The 23,427-nt window shown below is 42.6% G+C and overlaps 1 protein-coding gene across 1 annotated transcript in view; it reads left to right on the top strand.

Moving 5' to 3' along the window:
- The window catches only part of PLA2G4A (phospholipase A2 group IVA), an 875,644-nt gene that overhangs the window by 811,363 nt on the left and 40,854 nt on the right, over positions 1-23,427 (top strand). Inside the window, exons 16-17 of the mRNA XM_078642541.1 lie at positions 15,714-15,909; positions 18,416-18,573. Coding sequence (XP_078498667.1) covers positions 15,714-15,909; positions 18,416-18,573 — 354 coding nt within the window. The remainder of the gene's footprint in view (positions 1-15,713; positions 15,910-18,415; positions 18,574-23,427) is intronic.

The raw sequence follows: 23,427 nt of genomic DNA, 5'->3' as shown, positions 1-23,427 counted from the left end.
AGATTCACGTATAACAAATTCAGCCACTTATTTAGGGGTTACAATAAGTTCTGAATTGGATAATCTAGTCGACCTGAACCTTAAACCTATTTCAAACAAAATGCAAAAAGACCTTCATCGTATAAATAATTTACATCTTTCTTTGATTGGACGGACAAATGCCCTAAAAATGGTCTATTTTCCAAAACTTTTGTATTTATTTAGAGCGATTAATCTGGAAATCTCAGATCAATGGTTTAAAACAATGGAACGTATCTTCACGGATTTTATTTGGTCATATACTCCGCCCCGCCGCGCTTATAAATTACTCACACTTCCCAAAGAAAGAGGAGGATTAAGTCTTCCAAACCTCAGGTTATATTACTGGACAACAGTCTTTTCTATATAATCATGAGCTTTTTCTTCTTGATGGAACAGGGACATCTCGGGATAAAGACGCACCGACTATTCATCAAATAATATTAGATGACAGAAGTATCGGCTATCTTTGGAGATATCTCTTTGATAGCTATCATAAAAAAGTAAGACTAAAAACACTCATAGCCGTGTTAAAAGTTTGGAAATCTGTGAGGAAAATGATAGGTCTGGGACGGTTATCTTTTTACACACCAATACAAAATAACCCCCTCTTACCAGATATATTTAAAGATTCCTATATCGATAGATGGATCATAGCTGGAATTACCTATATAGGTTGCTTCTTCTCCGCAGAAGGGATATATTCTTTTGAATTTTTGAAAGACAAATATCATCTTGAATGGAGAGATTTCTTTAAATATCTCCAAATTAGAGATTTTCTATTACGACGAGTGAGGAGAGAAGACACTATGCCTAAAAACATCATAGCTGAAACTCTTAGCCATTATCAGGAAAAAATACGGATTGGGGGGTTTTATCAATTATTACTTACACATTTACCTGATGATAGGCAGAAGATTATTCAGAAATGGCAAAAGAAATTTATAATATCAAATGACGAATTTGAGTATGTAAATGGGCTATCACAAACTGCACTCATGTCAACCAAACTACAAACACAATTTTATAAAATATGCTTCTTCATGTACTATACTCCAGATAGAATTGCCAAATGGGGTAATGGTAGAGGAACATGCTGCTTTCGTTGTAATTTACAAGATGCGGATTGTATACATATCTTTTCATCTTGTCCCGCTTTAACTTTTCTCAAATCAAAAATTGAACCTTTCCTCTCATTAATCCTTAAAACTGTGGTTAATCTATCTGATCAAACAGTTCTATTAGGCTTAGCAAACTGTACTAATTTGAATTCTGGTCATGAACTGATTTTTATTTCGATGGCTGTATTAAGAATTTGTGTGGCATTGGCTTGGCTAGATCCTATCGCTCCCTCATATCAACAGTGGTTTTCAAGACTGTTAGCAATTTTTAATTTAGAAATGGCAATATATAAAACTAAAGGTAGGAAACGTAGAACAAAAGGTTTAAAAATTTGGTCTCCTTTAATAGAATGGTCTGAACCTTAGACACTCGTATAACAATAACTTGGCTAAAACCGTTTAGTTGAAATGTATACCCATCTACCCTAATGTTTATCTGTATCAAGATGATTCATGAGTTAATTTAAATATTTAATTTTATGTATTGAAATTCTTTTTGTTCTACATTTAATCTGCCCGATCAGAGTGGGGGGGGGGGGGGGGGGGTTGCTGTCTTATGTGTTGTATTGTCTTTTCGTTGTACAAAATCCAATAAAAAGAGTTAAAAAAAAAAGTAAGTAAGATTTAGTGTTAACAGGTTTTCAATTAAGTGGTTCACCAAGGTATTCCAGAGATCACAGGAGTGTTTTACTTTTGATGAGATGCAGCCAGTGTTCCTGAATTCATTAACTTATCTGTAAAGATATCTGGTTGGCAATGAAGCTTCAGTTATGCACTGCGTGATGTAGTGTCTCTTGGCCTCTGGAGGTTTTGGAGATTGCGTAATGCCTTTGCAGCTGCTTTTTATTATTGAGGTTGCATGTTTACCCCGTATTCGTTCCAGAGGTCTGTCTTATAGTTATATATATTTTTTTGCATCGAAGATGAACTGTTCATCCTTCCATCTGTGTAGTGGTAGCTGTATTCTTTTGAGAGGGATCACCAGGTCAAATGCCCCAGTTAGCCATTGGTGAGATATTCCTATTGACATTTCTGGGTCAGATAGAAAGTAAGCAGTCATTTTTCGTGTAGTTAGTTTAGGTCGAGATTTTTCCTGAATCTGGTAGTAGTGGTTGCATTTCATTCTGAGAATATTGGATTACCTGAGTGGGATTGAATTTAAAATAGTTGAAGGTGTTGGTTGCTCCATGTAGTTGAGTGTGTTTTCTGTGACTGAGATCAGGTTTCATAGGGTGACTATAGTTTCTAGAGTGTGTTCTGCTGAGTGGGTGGGTCCAGTGATCTATTTGTGATGCTTAGGTGCTTAAATATTAGTGGCCGGGAATGATGTTTATCGTAGTGCTGGTTTATCGAACTAGTTGTGGAGCCTATCAATGATGCAGAGGTTCTTGTGGCCCTTCAAAAAATCTCTAAATTTATGAGAGCATTTTTAAAAGCAGGGTGTGTGTTGGGAACGATATAGGAGGAGGGAGGAGGGTGGGGATGTAGTGGATAGAGCACAGGGCACAAATGTTATTTTGTATTCTGCATTTGTAGTGGTAGATGTTAGTGGTATATTTCTATAAACCTCTGATATTGCCAACATTTTCTTTTTGTTCAGGTTCTGAAGTGTGTTCAGTGTTCTTTGAGGGGTTGTGTGAATGCCAAGGCCAGGGTTTTTAGTGTATCAGAATATCACAGGTCCTCTACTTGGAACACGGCGACCCGGGAGTGCTCGATGTTTTGACATCCTACAGACCTATACCGGGACCACCAGGTGCTCCCCCGCACTTGTGGAGATTTGACGGGATCCTCCTCCGGGATTTAAGCTCAGCGTCCACTTGACCGGAGCATACTCTCCACAAACAGAAGCCCAGACGTACTTTTGGCATTGGAGAGTGATTTGAACTTTTGAAGGAGAGTTTTCCATTACCCAGAATAACGCGCATTGAGGATATTCATCTACATTGGTCACGGGCCCTGCCGGGTTGGAAATATCACCGGTAGAGGGACCTACTTGCCATACTACCTTTAACGCAGCCCTCAGGAGTCGCGAAGACACTGTCCCAACGCAACGAAACACGTGTAGGCTGGTTGTGGAACCATTAAACCTTCTCAAAGCACCTCTGCGCCAAATATTGTGCTTGTTTTTCTGTTAAATTTCTGTTTTCGTGTGCATAGGCATCACTGTAGTAGTTCTTTGAGGGGTTGTTCTTTGTAGAAATGGTGTGGTATCTTCGCCAAGGCAGGTTTTAGTAAAGAAAAGGAGTTCTGATTTGTAATCTGCTAGCATGTCAAACATGCGGTTCCTGTTTTGCTTAGTGATCTAGCATTGACTCGCAATCAAAATAGCTGGTTGTTTCGGCCAGGAAGGATGGAACCTTCTGGTTGTTTGTGTCCAAATGATGTCTGGTCTTGATGTGAAGGTATGAGGGTAGCTGTCGAGATTTCCTTAGATTGGGTAAGGTCTGTAATGAAATGCTCTAACCAGAAGAATGGAACACTGGACCATCTGGATTGGCATAGGGCACAGTATTAGTAGATAATTATTATTGGAGTTTTGCTAAGCTTTGAATGAATATCCTTTCGTAAGATGATCTTTTGTGGATACTTTTGGTCAGGGCTGCTGCAGGTCTAGGTATTGTCCAGAAAAATGGGGGGAGAGGGTGTTGGAAATGTTGTAGCTTTCAGTTTATTATCAGTGTAGGATGTGGTTTATATTTGTGGTGTTTGGTCTGCAACGTTCAGTTTGCACCTCAGACTTGTGTGTCTGCAGAGTTGGGGTTCTAATGGTAGATTTGTCTATTTGCTCCAGTAATGATGAGAAATGACTTTACATGGTTTGGTAACACGAGAGAGATACAAGCAGGTTCACAACTTGAAGAGGATTGGTTAGAGGGGTGATTGGAAAGGCTGGGCCGAGATTCGTTTTTGAGGGCCTGAGTGGTAATAGCCAGGAGTGAAATAAAGAGTAGGGTGTTCATCTTTGGGTGAGTTCGAGGTTGTCCAATTAATTATTTCAGTTCATGGTCGAGGTCTAGATCTTTTGTGATTAAGGGCTTGAGAAAGTGAGTTGGGGGGTTAGCAAGCTGCTTCAGACTTTTGCATATGAAGATGCAGTAAGACAGGACAGGTAACTGTTGCAAAGATATAGCAAAATGGTAGAACATATTAGGTGAGACTGGTGTTAGTGAGAGATGAGGAACTGGTCGCACGATGCACTTTACAAAGGAACAGTGGTCCCGCACATCAAGGAATTAAGGCTGTAATTCACACAGAGATGCAATTAAGTTTATGATTGCATATAAAAAAAATAATGTATCTGTAATAAAAAGACCTACAAGTCGTACAATTTACAACAGAATATTAGAGTTTAACAAACTCATGCATTTATATATACTTGCCGAGAAACAATTTGGTTATTGAGCCACAGAACATACATGGTAGCACCATAACACAAACTAATGGCAAAAAACATACAAATGTGTCAAGGTGCTGGAAATAGACAATGTTTTGATCCCTTAACAAGATAATGGGATCATCATCAGGACATGACAATGCCTGAAAAGAATGCCAGGATGAACTTACCCTCATGAGGAGATGGAAAGGAATCCTCATCACAAGAAATTTCAGCTGGTTTTACGGCACTGTAATTGTGCACATGAGAGTAACACATGCAGTCATGGTAATCAATATCTACTGGTGCCCAATTAGGTGCTGCGCCAAGCCTGTATGAGGGTGACTGGCGATGTGGAGTCCACAGGGGCTGGATTTCCTGAGAAGGACCGATGAGCTTAGGACCAGAGTCGGTTTCAGTGTCTAAGAAGATGGCTCAAATGGGCATCCATCGATCCGGTCTGGTGCAAGTTGTGCCACTGCAACCTTCCGGACGTCGATGCTCCAGTCACCAGTCCCATTGTGCTCCCAGAATCCAAAACTGAGCAGGAGCGGTGTCGACCGCCACCACTGACGGTCCATAGCATAAGACAGGTGGGATCTGCATATCGTCTGAAGGGACTACCTCTTCCCCTTCGAGACTACTCTTTCCTCCATGCCTCCATTTTATGACTGGCTGGCAGAGTGCTAACTAAAATTAGGGTCTGTTAGAACCGGGGGTCCCTAGTTGGCAGAGGTAGGTACCTTTGACTAAATAGGGATCCTTGCTTCTAGTCAAGGTAAGGGGGTACACTTCTAAAATAACCCCTGCTCACCCCCTTGGTAGCTTGGCACGAGCCGACAGGCTTATCTCAGAGGCAGTGTGTAAAGCATTTGTGAACACATACAGTAATACAGTGAAAACACTACAAATGGAAACCACACCAATTTAGAAAAATAAGTAATCTTTACTAGACTTAATACTTGCCCAAACAACAAAAATCCACAATACTGTAATCAAAAAAAGACTTTATAATGGTAGAAATAGCTTAGGTCAATGTAGATGGTAAATGCGACACTTTAGTCTCAAAGTACCTTGGAATGCATCACGCAATACAAACAAAAGGGTCGCAGGGAAAGTGATGCGTCTGTTCCTTGCTTCGGGGGAGGTGATACGTCGGTTCCTTACTGCAGCGCAGGGGAGGTGATGCGTCAGTTCCTTACTGGAGAGTAGGTGATGCGTCGGTTTCTTACTGTGATCCGGTGTGATGCAACAAGATGGCGCCTCGATGCGATGTGACAATCCGGTGCGATGTGACAAAAAGGTGTCTTGATGCAACAACGTTGGATGTGATGCGTACACGCCCGACGACCGTGTGGCGAACTCGGTAACTTCTAAGCCGCGACAGGCCCTGCGACACGCTTTTCGGGTGATGAAACGGAGACCTCTGTGGCGGCGACAAGCTTCTCCGGTGATGCGACACGCTTTGTCGATGATGCGACGGCTAACAGCTGCAGCGGCAGCACACTGCTTTGATGATGCAACTGCTGCGGCTGCGACATACTTCTCGTTGCGTCGTGCTTCCAACTCCCAGCGAGGGCCCAAACAACAGTAGGTACCTCTCTGCAGGCAGAATTTCTCAGCAAGGGAATTCAGGGGAGCTGGTGGTGAAGTCTTGTATCCTGAGACTTCGGACAGAAGGCAAGCACAGTTCAAGCCCTTGGAGATTCTTCTTCAAGATTGCAAAAGTACACACAAAGTTTCTTTTCTCCTTTCCTTGGCAAATAAAGTAACCACTGCAGGCCAAACCCCACAGCACAGGGGCAGTCTCCTCCTACAGCTTCCTTGGTTCTTCTCCTTGGCAAAGGGTCGTCTTGATTCCCAGAAGTGATCTAAAGTTCTTGGGTCTGGGTCCCCCTTTTTATACACCAAAACCCTTTGTCTCTGAAGGCAAAGTGTGTCTGTACCTAGTCCAAACCAGTTCTGGGTGCATTCTGCCAGTGCACAACTTCTTCCTTTGTCAGTGTTGGCCAGGGTCATCAGACACACCACCGGAGGTGGAGCCAGCATTTTGAAAAGCAGGCACAACCCTATTCAGGCCCAGATGCTACTCCTCCCACCACTACTCATGCAGAAAGGTCTATTCAGCCTTGTGCTGACTCACCCTGTCTCCTGGAGCCACCCCAGCCCCTGCCACTCACAAACCAGACATGGAATACATAACCTAGCAGAGGCAGGCTTGGATGGTTAGGCAAGAAAAGCCCTACTATCTAAAAGTGGTATTTTCAAACACAGTATGTTAAAACCAACTTCACTGAAAGATGTATTTTATCATTCTGAGTTCAGGCATACTAAACTAGAATTTCTACCTAGTTCCCTGAGTCAGTTAGGATTATAACATGTTGTAATCAAACTGCCAAATCTGGCCTATGGGAACAAGTAGCCTTGCAATAGTGAAAAACGAAATTGGCTGTAATTCACTATCAGGATATGCCACACGCATCAGGGCATGTCCTACCTTTTACATACAATGCACCCTGCCCTTGGGCCTACTTTACGGGTGACTAATATGTAGAAAATGGAAGGTTTAGGGACTGGCAAGTGGGTGCACTTGCCAAGTCGACATGCCAGCCCCAGACTGCAAACAGGCTCTGCAATTTCAGGCCTGAGTCACATTTTACAAGATGCTTCTGTGGGTGGCACAACCAGTGCTGCAAGCCCACCAGCAGCATTTCATTTACAGGCCCTGGGCACACATGGTGCACTGTACTAGGGTCTGACAAGTAAATCAAATAAGCCAATCATGGAGTCACTAATCCATAACAACAATTTACAATAGGGAGCACTTACACTTTGGCACTGAATAGCAGTGGCAAAGTGCCCAAAGCATCTAGACCAGCAAAAACATAGCAAAAACACAGGAGGCAACAGCAAAAAATGTAAGGGAGACCCACACCAATGATGCCAGGTCTAACAAAGTCCGCTCCGCCTCTAGGTTTATACTGGGTGGGATTCAAGATCACCTGTCAAAATGAAAATGTGAATCCTAGTGTCAATTCCGCAAAAGATAAATCCTGATGCCGAGTCTGGAATAGATGAGTTCTGATGGCGAAACTGGAGAAGCTAGATCCTATTGATCTCTTACCTACCATCACTAGAAAAAGCACAAGCCTTTGAAATGTTGTGAATTTAAATTTTTTAGATTTGAATCTCGAATCCTCACAATAACTTTTTTCTGTAAGAGAGTATTTGATAGATGACCAAGATCCGGATGAAACAAAGACAGATCTGGAGATTATCCGTAGTATGCAGTGCTAAAACAATGAGAAAGATGGGCAGATTAGATGTTCCTAGTGCTGCCTGTCTAAAAATACTAATACTCTAATTATAATCATCATTACAAGAGTTATGATACAATAGTGTATCAAATTATGCAGCAGGGTTTACTAAATTTCGTAGTAAGGAAAAACAAATCATGCAGCATTTTGTGCAATAAAATGCAAACTTGTGCATTATCTACTTATTTGGACACGTCAAGATATAATAATTTATACCGGCCTTTGTTTTATGCTTCCGAAGAGTCATTCATCTGGTCTATATATTTGACCTCTGCAGTGCCTGAAAACAACATTAAGTAGATGTAAGGCAAACCGTTCACCTTTGCAAAATTGTAGGAGCTGCAGTGCATTCCCATTTGCAGCATTTGAGTATCCTTTGATCCGTTTGAGCTGTTTATATTTTGTACTAATGTATGCATCTTTGCAGCAGATGCTGTATGTGCCAAGTGAAACAAATCCATTATTATGGGAAAACCCTGGCAGTGGCAAAATCACAAGGTTTCAGTGACCCTGCTTATCGACCTGTGAAATAGGCACTGTGAATACATCTGTTTCCAATGCCCAGTCTGTTTCAATACCCCTAGTGATTACTACAGTCCTTTCCATCATATGACTAATTAGAAGTCCATTTCACTGAACAATTTACTTAGATACAAGTTGCTAAATATTGTATGCCGTTCCTGGCCAGTTATCAAAGCTGTTCAATTAGGGAATGCAGGAATGTAAACAAGCTGACAACATTCATTTCTTGGCCTTGATCCACCGGTGCTCGCCATCTTTGTTGTAAGGTATGAAGGGTGTTTTCATTAGTTCCTGGCACATTCTCAACAAATTATAATAATTCTGGCACCTTTTGCAGAAGATCTTGTACAGATTCGAGAACAGCCAGATAGCGGCAGACCCGACAGTGGCATGGGTAGGCGGCACCTCACAAGGTGCGGCAAATAGCAAGCCAGCCAGCGATTCCATTAGGCCTTTCCTGGGCAACCCGCTCAATATCCCATGCGAGACCGGGCTTGCATGCTTGGTACTTCTAGCAGTAAAAGAGAGAATATGGTGTAAAGAGTTCAAAGACATATTTGTGCTGCTTGTAACCGTACACACAGACCATGACTTAGTGAGACAGGATGAAAAAGACTGGGACAGGATGGAGAGGTGCAATCCCAGATTAGCGAGGTCCATTTGTAACTGGCTGCAAGCTTTTCACACATTGGCATTCATATTCGTTGAAAAATTCCTGCAGAGCCCAGTGGCACTGCTTTTATATGAGCAGAATGTCCACGAACCACAGCACAATTATCAAATCGAGGCTTGGTTGAGGTACGACAAGGGTTTCAGGGCGAAGATGCAAGCATGGCCTATTGTAGACTGGGATTACCAGGGTGTAACCGATCGTACCCAATAAATGTTCAGTTCGTGTGAGGGAGTGGACCACATGACCATACATTTCGGTCGTATGGAAGAAAGAAGAGAGCAGAGTGGTACCAGCAAGGACAAACAATAGTCAAGGGGCAAGCCCACAAGGTTGCAACCAGCGACCTGATGGAAATCAAGAAATGGGACTGCAAATGGGGACAGACATGCAAATTTAGACATGCATGCAGTGTTTGCGGGGATCCTCTCTTTCCCCAAATACCCTCCACCCCCCCTCGCCCCCAGTGAATGCAAAACGGGAAAAGGGAGTAATTAAAAGTAAAACTGAAAGCCACGGGTAAAACGAGGGGGCGACCGGTTTAGCACCCACCCCAATACAATTCAGATTCTTCTTTCAGTTACTCATCCACTACCACAAACATAGCGATGCATGCTTTCTAGTAGAGGGCTTCTGGAGCCGCTTCCGCATTCCTTATAAAGGTCCTCGCGTACAGCGATTCTGTAACAGTCTCAAGTCCATTGCAAAAAACTTCGAGGTCCCGTGAAGAAAAGTGCCCATCAAGTTTGAGCTGGGTCACGTGGCTGCCCCATTTAAATAACCCCCATTTAAGGATTGCATTGTCTCACCGCTAGGGGTCGTTCCCAAGAAGCGGCCTTACCCAGAGGGGGGAAATCAGTGAGTGACGGGCTAGATCAAGACTAGTGTACCGTGTCATATGCCACACTGGATGAAGAAGTGGACCTGCTGAGGGCAGCTGGTACGGGAGCCTTGATGACCAAAGCATTCTGGCTCCTCCCGGTGCACCCTGACCATTTGCTTGGTTTCTAGCTAGATGGTGCATTCTCCTATAACAAATGCCCACCCATGGCCTGTGCCATATATACTGTGCATACTTTGAGGCCTTTGCACCATCCTAGAATGGGCCCTAGGGGAAATATGCCTGGGATGGGTGGGGTGGGGGGAATTGCACTGCCTGAACAACTTCCTGTTTGTGGGAAACCTTGACACTAAGCAATGCAGCTCCCTACTGGACCACTTCATATCCATAACAGACCAGCTCAATGTGTCATTGGCACACGAGAAGACAGAGAAACCTAGAAAACGATTGACATTCCTAGGAATAGAGTTAGACTCAGAGGATGGAGTAATCAGACTGCCAGCCCAAAAGGTGGCAGAATTGAAGCAAGTCATTTAAGAGCTGCTAAATAATAAAAAGAGGACCCTCAGGGAGATGCAACAGCTACTGGTTAAACTCAACTTTGCTGCGAGGGTCATCCCTGTGGGGCATGCATTTGCTAAACACTTGGCTTGGCTGACAAAAGCCCTTTCCCTGAAGCAACATTGGGTCCGATTGACATCAGGGGTCAAGCGGCTCAGAGACAGACTTTCCTAAATGATTTTAATGGAAGGCTTGTTAGGTGGGACTCATGGGTGACAGCAGATAAACCTGAATACAAATGCAGCAGGAAACGAAGCTTTCTGCGCTATCCTGGGGTCAACCTGGTGCACTATCCTGTGGCCTGAGAGGTGGCACTAGTTAAGTTGGACAAGAAACGTGCCTGTCTTGAAATCTTTCCCATCTTGGTGGCATTCTCACTATGGCACAAGAGACTGGCCAACAAGCAGGTGACACTGGTCAAGCAACCAAGCAGTGGTGCAAGCGATAAACCTAGGGGCAGCACACTGTCCAAAAGTGTTGGGATTACTGCAGCTCCTGGTGGGCTGCCAGCTGAAGGTGAATATAACGATAAAGGCTGGACATGTCTGAGAATTTGATAATTCCATCGCTGAGGCTCTCTCTTGTTTTAAGTGAGAGAGACTCTGCCATTTGGCTGCATGGGCAGAGGAACAGATGACACCACTACTGGCCGACATGTGGAATGTAGTGGAGTAGAATTAACAGTACTCATTGACAAAACATTGGTATGAAAAACCGCCACCACTTATCGTATGTGCTGGGACCGCTTCCAGAAGGCAACAGAGGGGAATGATATACTAAAAGCAAGTAACAGCGACATGGTGGAAGAATTCCTACACTGGGCATTCACCCGCAGCAAGCCAAAACATGGACTCAGTCAGCCTCACCTAAGCACAGTGGCATATTGCCCAAAGCTTTATGCGAGGGTGGACCCGTCTAACTCATTTTATTTCTGCACCGCCTTGCTGGGATGGGGCCACCTACAGTCAAACAATTAGGACAGCAGGCAGCCCATAGACTTAAATAGATTAAAGACAATTCTGCATGTGCTACCTGGCACGTGCCTGTCTATCAGGGAGACTTGTTCAAGGATGCATTCTCAGTAGCATTCTTGGGTCTAGAAAATAAATGATCTTGTGACCCCCTCCAGGAACGACCAGGGGAATGCTTCTCCAGCTGCAGGACGTGTACATGGGGGTTAGACACATAGTGCTACACCTTAAGCGGTCAAAAAACCGATCTGGAAGGAAAGGGTAGATTTATGTGGTTAGATTGCCTCGCTTCCAATGAATACTCTCCCGTATGCCTGACCCACAGATACCTACTAGAAAGACCAGAGTGACTCAAATTGTCAGGTCAGCAAGACGGATGCTTGTTCTTTTAACTGCATACCTGAATAAAATCTGAACCAGAACTAAAATTAACTGGAACCAGCACCCTTAAATTAGAAAAAGTGGGTGGATCTAATAAACAAGATTTTAATTAGAGATCTATATTTTGAGTTAAGATGGACCTGACTATATAAAAGTTATTTGTGAATGATCCCATCAAAGTGTGACTAATAAAGGTATCAGATTAACCCTTGAAGGGATTCATAGAAATAAAAGGGTGAGAAAACTAAACTAAGACCCTCCAAAGAAAATTAGAGGGCATTTTCCGGCACCTAGGAGACTGTAAAAACCAGACGAGGAACCCGTCTAAAAGTTCATAGGAGGCAAATATAAGAGCTTCCACATAAATCAATAGATTTTTAAATATTGAACTAATGTCCTGAAGAAGGTGACGATCCACCTTAGCACCGAAACGTCGCATCGACAGTTGTTCTTCATGTATTTATTGCACATATTGTTTTCCTTTTATTTAAAAACTAGCAGCCCGCCCCAGCGTTGCCTGGGGCAGAAAGGGGCTGGGGGCAGCATTTGAGGCTTGCGTGCACTTCTGCCCCCGGCCCCCTCCCGCCCCGGCCCACTCCCGCCCGTGTCCCGGAGAGCCTGATCCTTAACTCAGCCGCCGGTCCCGCTCCAGGCGCCCCGCCCGCACAGGCCGCCACTCTCCAGCCGCCCCGCCCACACAGGCTGCCATTCTCCAGGCGCCCCGCCCGCACAGGCCGCCACTTCGCCCAGCAGCAAGCAGGGCCGCGGCTGTCCTCCCAGCAGGTAGCGATCTTCGGCCCCATTTCCGGAAGTGTTGCCAGGGAGCGCAAACGCAAATTATGTCATCACGCAGACGTCGCGGCCGGCGCTACTTGCAAGGGACTACTTTATTTTTATTTCGACATTTTTAAACAACGTATATTTTTTATTTTTAATAGCCTTTGTACTTCTGCTTGCCCTGAGGTTTTCAAAGATATCTTGGGTGTTTTGATTGGTGGTGTACTTTTCGAGTTTACCTGGCTCAAAGGTTTGTGTTCTCTTTATAATAGTAGTATAGATATGATGAGTATATGATTTTAACTTTGTCAATATCATTTGTATAAAATATGATCTTTAAATAGAATATTGATAATGCATTCCTTTGAATTCATATGTTTGATTAGAAATTGATTATTCTATGTATGATTATATATTTTTGTCTGAAAATTTAGCAACCTGGTAAAAATGTGTCTTATTATATGGCCTTACTATAACTTATTTACCAATCTAATTAGAGGATCAAATCCTCATGCTCTCAGAGTAGAAGGAGAAGGGAGCTTTGTGGTTGTTTCTGAAACTAAATGACATCACATGAGGACAAAGAACAATTGCCTGAATGGGGTCTTCGGGATGCCTCACAGGAGGGACACTGGAAGGCTAAGAAATGGTCCAGACAAGGCATACACAGCACTTGCAGCACAGGTATAGCCACAGGGCAGCGAACGCCAGACATCAGTAGCAAAGGAAGTCGCGACCCGCTGTGCTAAGTTAAGCCGCACAAATTTGTCACACCAGTGATTTATGGTCAACCATTAAAAGAGTTGTTGTGACTGTATAATTTATGAAATTATATATTTTACAAAGTTATGCAACTAAAAGAAATTGATGTTTACTGTATAACCAGTTATGAAGTGAAATGATTAACGTACAAGATAACCGCATGCCTGGAACATATTAATGACCGATGCTTTCGCGAAAAATATTTACCAGGTTATTAATATAATAAACTGAGGCCGTTCTCACACAAAAGAAGACTTGGTGTCCATTATGTTTAGGTTAAGTGGTGAACGACGAGAGGGCGTGAAGGAAAGCTCACCTCCTGGGGGTGGTTGAACCACAGGTCCAGGAGGTGTTAGCTGACCCTAAGGGAGACAGCTAACACCATCCGCGGGCAGCAGCAAAGGGACAGGCAACTGGTAAGGGTAATCATGTGCCAAAAGGGCCCGGGTCATTCAAATAGCCCAATTATAGTCAAGGAGCTGCCCATCAATGTGGCCAAAAGGGGGCTAGGACTAGCCTTCCGCACAACTGTTGGCTGTGATCGTCATCCCACCAACTTGCACTAAATTATTGCGGGCATCGAAGCCGCAGGGTGAAAGCAGGGGCATGGGGGATACAGTGAGTGAAAATAAATGACATCTCACAAGTACATACAGAACAATTGCCTGAACAGGGTCCTTGGGATGCCTCATGGCAGGTACACTGGAAGGCCAACAAAAGGCTAAGTGGTGGTCACTGTGGGACAGACACAGCACTTGCAGCCCAGACACTGCCACAGGGCCGCGACCGCTAGACATCGGTAGCAAGGGAAGCGGTGAAGCCACCACCTGCTGTACTAAATAAGCAGTAGAAAGAGCTGTTTCAACAGTGATTTATGGCTAACCATTAAAATAGCTGTTCTGACTTTATAATGTATGATATGTAATGATGTACAAAGTTATGCAACTGACAGGGATTGATGTTCACTGTATGACCAGTTATGAAGTGAAATGATTGACGTACAAGGTAACTGCATGTCTCGAGCATATTAATGACTAATGCTTTCGGGAAACGTATGCAGCAGCTTGCAAATCTAATAAACTGCTGACCTTCTCACACGAAAGAAGGCTTGGGGGGGTCCCTTATGCTGAAGGTTAAGTGGTGAATAGTGAGAAGGCCTTAAGGAAGCTCGCCTGCTTGGGGGATTTAGGGGGTTATGCAGTTTGCAGCCATTGCAATGTGCAGGTTTGATTGGCCAGGCCTCTCGTCTACCTGTTCACCTGCCTGTTTGCCACCCGAGGCTCCTCTAGCTGATGTTCCTCGCCCTCCTGTGCTGGATTAGTGGCCGCATTCCATGGCAACAGAATGTGCAACGTGACAAGTGATGTTGGAGGGAAGACGCATATCTAGGTTGTAGTGAATTAACTGACTGACTGACCCAAGTGTATTCAGTTGCGGCACTGTGGATTTACACTTGCGATCCATTCTTTCCCTGGGTTCCCACCAAGGTGAACTTTTCTTTGTCCAGTTCCCGCCTTTAAACACTTCAGAGTCCCGCTTTGTGATGCTCGGTTCTTGGGCTATTCCACAGGGCCCCTGCACAGGATCTAATGAAAACGTGTTGGCCTCTTATGTTATTGATTACGCCCAGAACTGCCTGTCCAGCGATAGGAAAATGGTATGATCTGTCATAAGTGTATCTAGAAGCATCTGATTCCGCAGCTGGGCTGTTGACGTTTGAATCTACTAGGTTCTCGTGATGGAGAGGGGTGCTTGGTGAGAAAGGAGTGGACGCCGTCTATAATAGCACGTTTTATGCTGCTTCAAAGAACAGATATGCTGTGAAACGAGAAAAACGTGTTTAATGTTTGAAATACTTTACGTCTGGACGACTGGTTGTCTACGTATTGTCCTAACACTCAAAGAAGGAACCAACCGGTCTCTGCATGGCTAATTGTTTTATTTCTGGAATAATTCTCTATTTCAGGTTTTAACCTTTTCACCCCCGCCCACTCCCGTGACAAGCATTACGCATTCCTTGAAACACGCTTGTACCTCCTCAGAGGATTAAGAGGTGATGGCCGTTGGTGGTGGCGCAGTGTTTGAGACTAGACCTACCCCCCAGCGTGATATGTTTGTTCAGGGCATGACGTTCTTAGCTCTTAAAATCCTGGTGCAGCTTCCTGCTCATTGAAACGTCCTCCTCTGTCACATCCGGCTCCGCGCTGAGAGAGCGCGTGCCAGAATATGTGCGGTCAGCAGATGTATCTGGCGATTAGTGCATATCCGATCATCTCTGACATCACAGCCTTCTCCTTGAGATTCTACAGACATGTAGTGATGACACCCTCTTCTCTCTTGTACTATACCTTACAGACAGCGTTTTAATCATCCTGAATCTTTTACTTCTGTTCCAGGAGCTGCTTCTTGCCGAGAAGTGGGCCCGGATGAACAAGCTTCCCTTTCCAAAAATAGACCCGAAAGTTTTCGATCGAGAGGGGCTGAAGGAGTGCTATGTCTTCAAACCCAAGAACCCGTCGGTGGAGAAAGACTGCCCGACGATCATCCATTTTGTTCTGGCCAACATCAACTTCAGGGAATACAAGGCTCCAGGTGGGAGTGCGCTGTGCGCCTACACTGGCAATCTGCTTCCTGTCTAGAGATGTGTGTGAAGGGCCAGTGTGTGCGTGTATATAACATCATGTTGAGTTTTATCCTTGGTGGTTTGCCAGACACAATTATTCAGCCGTCCTCTTCTGTGGCCTCTTGACTTCATAATGGAATAATTCTTAGCATTAACTTCAAAGGTGCTTAGCATTTACGAGCGGTCAAGATGAGTGGAGCGATTGCTCTCCTAGAGAACCCTCCCCTCGGTCTCAGTTTATTCTTTGAAGCAGAAACGCCTTTGATATTTAATGAAGGAGGTTGGAAACCTCCCTGTGCCACTCTTACTCGTAAAATCAAAGAAGCTCGCCTGAAAGGTTAAGTAAACACTGTTTACAATCAGCTGAAGTCTGCTTCAGCGTCTTCCATTGACCAGTGCACCTGACTTGGGAGTAGCTGTAGGCTTCCCTGCCCATTTCAGTGTACAACTTACCTAAAGCGACTCACCCTCCAAACAGGTCCCTTGATGCTTCAGAATAGCTGATCTGAAATGGGTTACTCTCAAAATTATTAATTTAGCGTTAACTGAGGATTCTAAACAGGGGCTGCTGTGTAGGTGTTTAGGGGACTCTTGAAATGGTATTTAATATTATGGTGCATAGGAAAGAGTAGGAAGGAGAGCAGGGGCCAAGGTTTGAAATGCAAGTTGGTCTTTTTGATGCAAGTATTCTCAATAGTGGTCTTTTTGGTGGTGACACCCCCCCCCCCTCACAATAGAAGTACTGCAGGAATATTTCTACTTAAAGCAATAAAAAGTCAAATATATGCTGTGCCTCTCGAAAAAATGGGGTCCATTTCACTCTGATTGTACTTCATTGGCTTACCAAAGCAGAGAATGCCCTGGGGTGAAATATATCCTTTTTAACTCCAAATAGCAAACTAACACAGAGGGATGTTCCATTGCTAAAGAAACACGAATCCCTTCCAGATCATGTAGTCTGTTGCAAGTGGGTACTGCTGCTGAATGCCTAGTTTAGCTGTAGTCGGCGTAGGGCACCTTCTCCTTGACGATGGTTGCCGATTTAGAGGTTTAAGCGAGTCATTCACATCAAGTTTCCTGATGCACTTCTAGTCAAGTCTTAGATTTCGAGTCCTGGGCCAGTTGCTGATCCGAGGTCTGGTAGGGCTCTTGAGAGGAGCACCATCTTATTTTTAACAGCCTAACACTGGACTAGTCTGAAAAGCAAAAGCGCCCCCCTTGAACATTTATTTTATAATACTTGTCCCATTCTGTACAGAGTGAGCAAGTGTGAAAAGCAGTGGCAGCTGGTAGGGAACAGTGGATGGGGGAAGGTGGCTGGGGAGTTAGGAAGAAAATAAATGTACCTGGTGGACGCAATCGCCAGCCGCCACCTGTCCTCTAGCAGGAACCAGGAAGCGGACAGCCTCCCAGAATCCTCTGTCCAATCGCAACACTGCCTTACAGCAGCGTTTTGATTGGTCTGAGCATTGTGGTTCAGCGCTCAGGCGGGGATTGGGAGGCTGTGCATGTTCTCCACCCAGGCCATACAATACAGTCTGTGAAGAACATGCAAGTGCGAATGACAGTTTGGCCAGCCTCAGACCGTCAAAAGGTGCAGCCACCACTCCTCCTCCCTTGACGTCAGGGTAACCCGCCCCGCCCTAACAACCTGGCTGCAGTGCAACTGCAATATTAAAAATAAAATGATAATAATATTCTGTTATTATCATTTTATTTTTCGTTCGCCCTGCTTTAAAGAAGTGGGCAACGCTCCTCCGCCTTAGCAGAGGAGCCACCTCTGGTGACAAGCAAGCATATACTCTGCAAGCAAGTTTGAAAAATGGTTCAGAACTGGGCATTTTGTTCCCAATGCCAGTCATCACTGGCTTTGTTTCTGGAATCTGTGTGGAAGAGGGGTGGGGGGGGAGCAAAGGCATCCTGGCCGTCCTCCCCTTTGCCTATGTCCGCAGACCAGCCCATAGGAGACGTCTACCTTCTATGTGTCTCGGTCACAGAAGTCAGATGAAGCTTTTAAGAGCTTCTGTGATCCTGAGAGGAAATAGAAGTCTGCCTGGGCTTTGCCAGCTGTTCCAACACAGGATGAAGGCTGCAGTTTGTGCTTGGGTCCTCAGTGGCCTTCAGTCTGCATCACTCTCCAGGCTGCTTGCCTTAATTACATATAAACACGTGGGTGTACACAGTTAATTTTGTTGAAGTGTGCATATGAGCTGCAGAATATTCTGCTGGCCTATAGGGTCAATGATGGGTCTCACACACAATTTTCCCCTAACTTTTCTCAGGCCTGATCAGTTGAAATATGTTTTTTACATGAAATGTCTCTTCTAACTTTCAAAGGTTCTTCTAATTGAAAATTAATATAATTTACAAAACTTCAACAGTTCTCACCTGAGGCAAAAACTTGCATTTTAATGTAGTATGTGCATTACATGGCATGGCTCACCCATAAATGAACATTATCTTCCATTTATGAAGGAGTGCTGAGGGAGACACAAGCCGAGAAGGAGTTTGCAGATTTCGACATCTTTGATGACCCAGAGTCCCCATTTTCTACCTTCAACTTCCAGTATCCCAATGAGGCCTACAAAAGACTGCACGACCTGATGGAGTTCAACACACTAAATAACATTGACGTAAGTATGGTGCAGTGTGCCAGATGTCTTATTTGTGATATGCAGTGAAGAACTTTAAAACATGGTACAGTGGTCGCACTTAACAAAGATCTTTAGAAAAATGTTTCTCTCACCAGCTTCAGAAAGACAGGTGTTGAATAAAATGATGTTGATCTCCAAAATATTTGTGCATGTATAGGAGTGATGGGATTAAACACTGACAACATCTGTGTGAAAAGGACAGTCAATATTTTTTCTAATATAAATATTTTTACAAAAGGTGGATGTTGACGTGCACGTGCAACTTCATTTTCTACAATTTTGGGTAACATCTTTGTTTTATTTTTGCCTCAGCTGTAACAATAGTGCATTTCCCATCATTATCATTGAAGACGAGAAACCTCTGTGGACTAAGGTTTCTCTGCTTCAGGGCAGTGTCCTGAACCGATGTCCTGTTCTGATTAAGAGTTTATATTACAGTTCTCATGCAATTACTAGCTCAAAGTCCTTAGCAAAATTCTTTCATACTGTATCTGGGATTCTTAAAATATTTGTTGTCCCATCTACATCACTCACAAAGCAAGGCTGTTCGATTCGTGACTGGTGCATACTATAGGCCAGCGTTTACCAAATTGTGGGTCGCGCCCCACTGGTGGGTCGTGAGCAGATTTTTGGTAGGCCGTGAAAGTCAAAGCAATAAATAAAAATGTTTGTAAAAATTCTGTATTTATCTTGTCACATTTGCAACCCATGAGTCAAATGTCAGGCTATGGATTTTTAGCTCGAGATTTATGGGGTTTTAACGGCTACATTTAGGCCTGCGGATACTGGTACCTAGCGCTGGGACACCTCACATGAGGTAGCTATGCACTTTAGAAAATGCATTATTATTATTATGTCTTCTGACATATTGTTGCCTATGTTTTTTAACACTAGGATCAGTGTTTACTAACTCCTCTCACTCTGCAGTCAGAGAAAGAAAAGTAAAATGAATTATGTGACAATCAGGCTGGGGTACAAGTGTGAAAAGAAAAGCTGCAGGATGTGTTACACCCAGTAAAATTAAATACCTGCAAACGAACTGTATGCATTGAGCAGTTAGGAAAATAAAAAATAAGTTCATTTTTTGGTGATTGGTTTGATGGAAACTAAGATTTTAACAGGATCCAAACAAATTGAGATACTAAGTTGACTTGGTGATGCACAAATGATACATATACACTGAAACTCACTTTCCACACATTATCATTTGTGCTCCATATAGTTTTATCAGTAACACTGTATGTCTGTGCAAATTTAGTGGCCAACAGAAAATGTACTGCATGTAATTGAGCGTGCGCTCCCAGACAAAGCTTTAGTTACTTTAAAAAATAAATTGCCCGCCTCATGTCCATTAAATCTTGGTGGGTCGCAAAAGTTTCTTTCTAACAATTGTGTCCTGATTCTAAAATTGTTGGTAAGCACTTTCATACACAGCATATTAGCCCAGCTGTCAGGAACTTCTACGGATGTCAGCAGAATCGTCTGTGCGGCACTCAAGATATTTGGGAACTGGTCCTAATTTTATCACCTGTCGGTTCAGAAATAACTATCCTGGCCATTGCCTGTGCTCTTTTTTTTAATCACCCTTTTCTGCTTCGGAGAACTAGGAAAGCTTGTATGATGCAAAATATTGGGATACACTCCAAAATAAACTGCTCAATTGAAAAACCACTTGATTGATCTCTTCAGTGAAAGATTAGTCATTTATGGTTCTTCAACCACACCTCAACTCTTTATGTAGTTAAGTATTAATTTGACAATGATGCTAAGTTAGTTGTCATAGCTAACTGGCGATGAGCTAATTTAGCCTTTTTAGCCTAATGTGCGCATTGCTTTTATTTAAAAATGTTTTATTTTTTTTTATACAATTTGTTAAAGTTTCATCATTCTTCTTTTCTTCTCAACTCAAGAGTAAAGAAAGGTAAACATATGTAGGTCACAGCAAGGATTTTATTTTGGAGTTTTGGAAGAAAGGACAATTAGACTGGGAACGTTTGCAGACTCTTTCAAAAGCAGATTTAAAATCTGGAAGTAATAGTTTCTAGTGGCAATTTTGTCTTCACTAGATATTGAAGCCAGGTTTAATGTTTACCTTGAATAAATGGTAAATAACGTTTATTTTTGCATTATTTATTTGCATATGGTGTATTCACAAAAATTCTGTTCTCAAATTCAGCATTGTCACAATTTCTCTAGAACCTAATGGTGAAATGCTGGAGTTGGAAACAAGTCCTTAAAGAGAGTCTGCTTATGGGGCTCATTATTGGAGAAAGCTTTATTGATCAAAATCATGTGGAATCTCCAAGGGATCCCACCACAACTATTACAGCTGATTCGTCTCCTCCATACTAACACCTGGGTCAGAGTGCGGATGGGAGATGGTCGGTCATTAACCAAGGAAATACCGACATCAGGAGGCCTAAAGCAAGGATGTGTACTTGCCCCATTACTTTTTAACCTGTTTTTAGTAGATTTAACGGAGGCACTGAATAATATAAATGCTCATCCACCTAAGCTTGCTGATAAACCTATATCAAACCTCCTATATGAGGATGATGTTGTTCTCTTAAGTAATACAAAAGTGGGATTACAACGCATAATAGTGTGATTATTTGAGTATGCAAAAGAAAATAGGATGGTAATAAATGAATCAAAATTCAAAGTCATGGTGATTACAAAAAACTCAAGACGGAAATACAAATCAAAATGGTTTCTGGGAAAGTTGCAATTAGATCAAGTAGAAACCTATAGATATTTGGGTGTTATATTTAACGACAACGGAAATTTTCTCCCACAGAAACTTGAAATCTATAGGAAAGCAGATGCCTTGACAGCAGCATTTAGTACTATCCAAAATCAATTAGCGACCTAACTTATCGCCCGTTCCTAAAAGTGATTTCTGCTAAACTGCTACCCTCCTTAACTTACGGTAGTGAGGCTTTAAATGGAAAAGCTGCAGTTGTTCTCAACAATGCTACTTCAAAAATGTTTAAAATCCTTTTCCACCTGTCCACTAACGCATCACAAGCACAAGTTAGACTGGAATTCGGTCTAAATAACCAGCTGTATGCACGAAAGGGACATGTAATTAAAGTCTGGAACAGAATAAAAAACGACCAAGACAATTTAATGTCCCAGTTAATTTGGAGAGAAATTAGCAGCAATAGCAAATCACCTGCCTGGAAATATTTGGATGTGGCTCTGTAAGAATTTGAGGATAGGAGGATAGGTGGTTTTGGGATTCTACTATAACTCGGGAATCATTTAAGAAAATTGTCAGTAAAACAACACATCACTTACCATTGATAAGCGATAAAGCAACTTTTTCAAAAAGAAAACATGCATGGCCCATAATAAATGGATTTTCAAAAAAGATGGCACAGCAATACTTGAATACGCCATGGTCGCTGAAAAACAAACACATCTTTATTAAAGCTTGTTTTGGTGTATTGCCGGGACTATGCCATTTACCACCTTGAAAAAAGTACAAAAAGGACACTGTATGTAGGCTGTGTAAATCTGGGGAGGAGAACATTATCCACCTATTGTGTCTCTGTTCTGAACTGAGAAATGAAAGAGTAACTGTACTAAAGAGACTATTTAACGAAAGAGGGGTAAGAACTTGTAGACAGGCATTGATCCTATGTCTTTCCTTAGATGATATTCTTATGAATTCTGCTTTGGCAAAAGTGTGGAAAAAATTAGAACTTCAAGAAACCGAAACCTAATAACTACTTATTTTTTTCATTTTAAATTCTTATTGATTTGCCTAATTCTCACCCCATTGTAAAGAATTTTATTGAAAATATTCACTCAAAAGATGTATCGAATTTTAAAGATTTGCTGTTATTTAAATTGTATATAACGGTTTATTGAATTAACTTGTTTTATTGTAAGATTTTAATTAATCAAACAATAAAGGATATCAATCTATCTGTGTGGAATCTAGTGTGAGACTTCTCTCGGGAGAGTAGAGGATACAAAAATAGTATAATTCACATATATTCGCCATATGTGTTAATATGTTCAAAGTTGTTGCATGCAAAATATTGCTATAAAAATAAGCATCTGGTGGGGAGGGAAAACATGCAGGATTTACAGTAGTCAAAACTATTATTGCAAACCTGTAGTCTTCCAATCCTGGCCTCTAAGGAGCCTTTAAATCCTTAAGTTAAAGCAAACTGAATGACGAGAATCGATATTAATAATGCCCAGAATCTATGGCCTTCGTGTACCCGATGATCTTCTGGTAACTGGCTGGTAAATCCCAAAATGCATGACATAAATCTGAATTTATTTTCTTCCTAAAATAAGTACAGAAATGGTATGGAAATAGTCAGCAGATGAAATAACCGCTAACACTTGTACCTATATGCTTAGTAGATCAACTATCCTTTTTTCAGTTGGAGCAATATGCCCCCTGAGTATTGCAGACGATACTAAATGCAGTATAGACATGATCGTTTCTCATGTGTCGCTAGATGTCTCTGTACTTTTACCCACACCCCTAATATAACGCACATCCTCCATATCATGTTGAATCGATTTTTGTCCACAAATACATCTGTAGGTCACATTCTGTAGGAAATCCACCTTTTCTGAGGGTCTCCTCATATTTTTCACCCTTTGTTAGACCCTATATTTTTGCTGGTTTTAGAACTCTGCACTTTACCCCTACTAACCAGTATTAAAGTGCCTTTACTCTTCCTTTAAACATGGTTGAATTGGCATATTCCTAATTGGTGTGTTTAACTTACCTATATTTCCCTAGTATATGGTAGCAAGACGTACCCAGGACCGAAAATATTAAAAAGTCACCACTATGTAGGCCTA

The sequence above is a fragment of the Lissotriton helveticus genome, chromosome 1_1 (genome assembly GCF_964261635.1).
Source record: "Lissotriton helveticus chromosome 1_1, aLisHel1.1, whole genome shotgun sequence".
NCBI classification, from domain to species: domain Eukaryota; kingdom Metazoa; phylum Chordata; class Amphibia; order Caudata; family Salamandridae; genus Lissotriton; species Lissotriton helveticus.
This window is presented reverse-complemented; position numbering and strand designations above follow the sequence as displayed.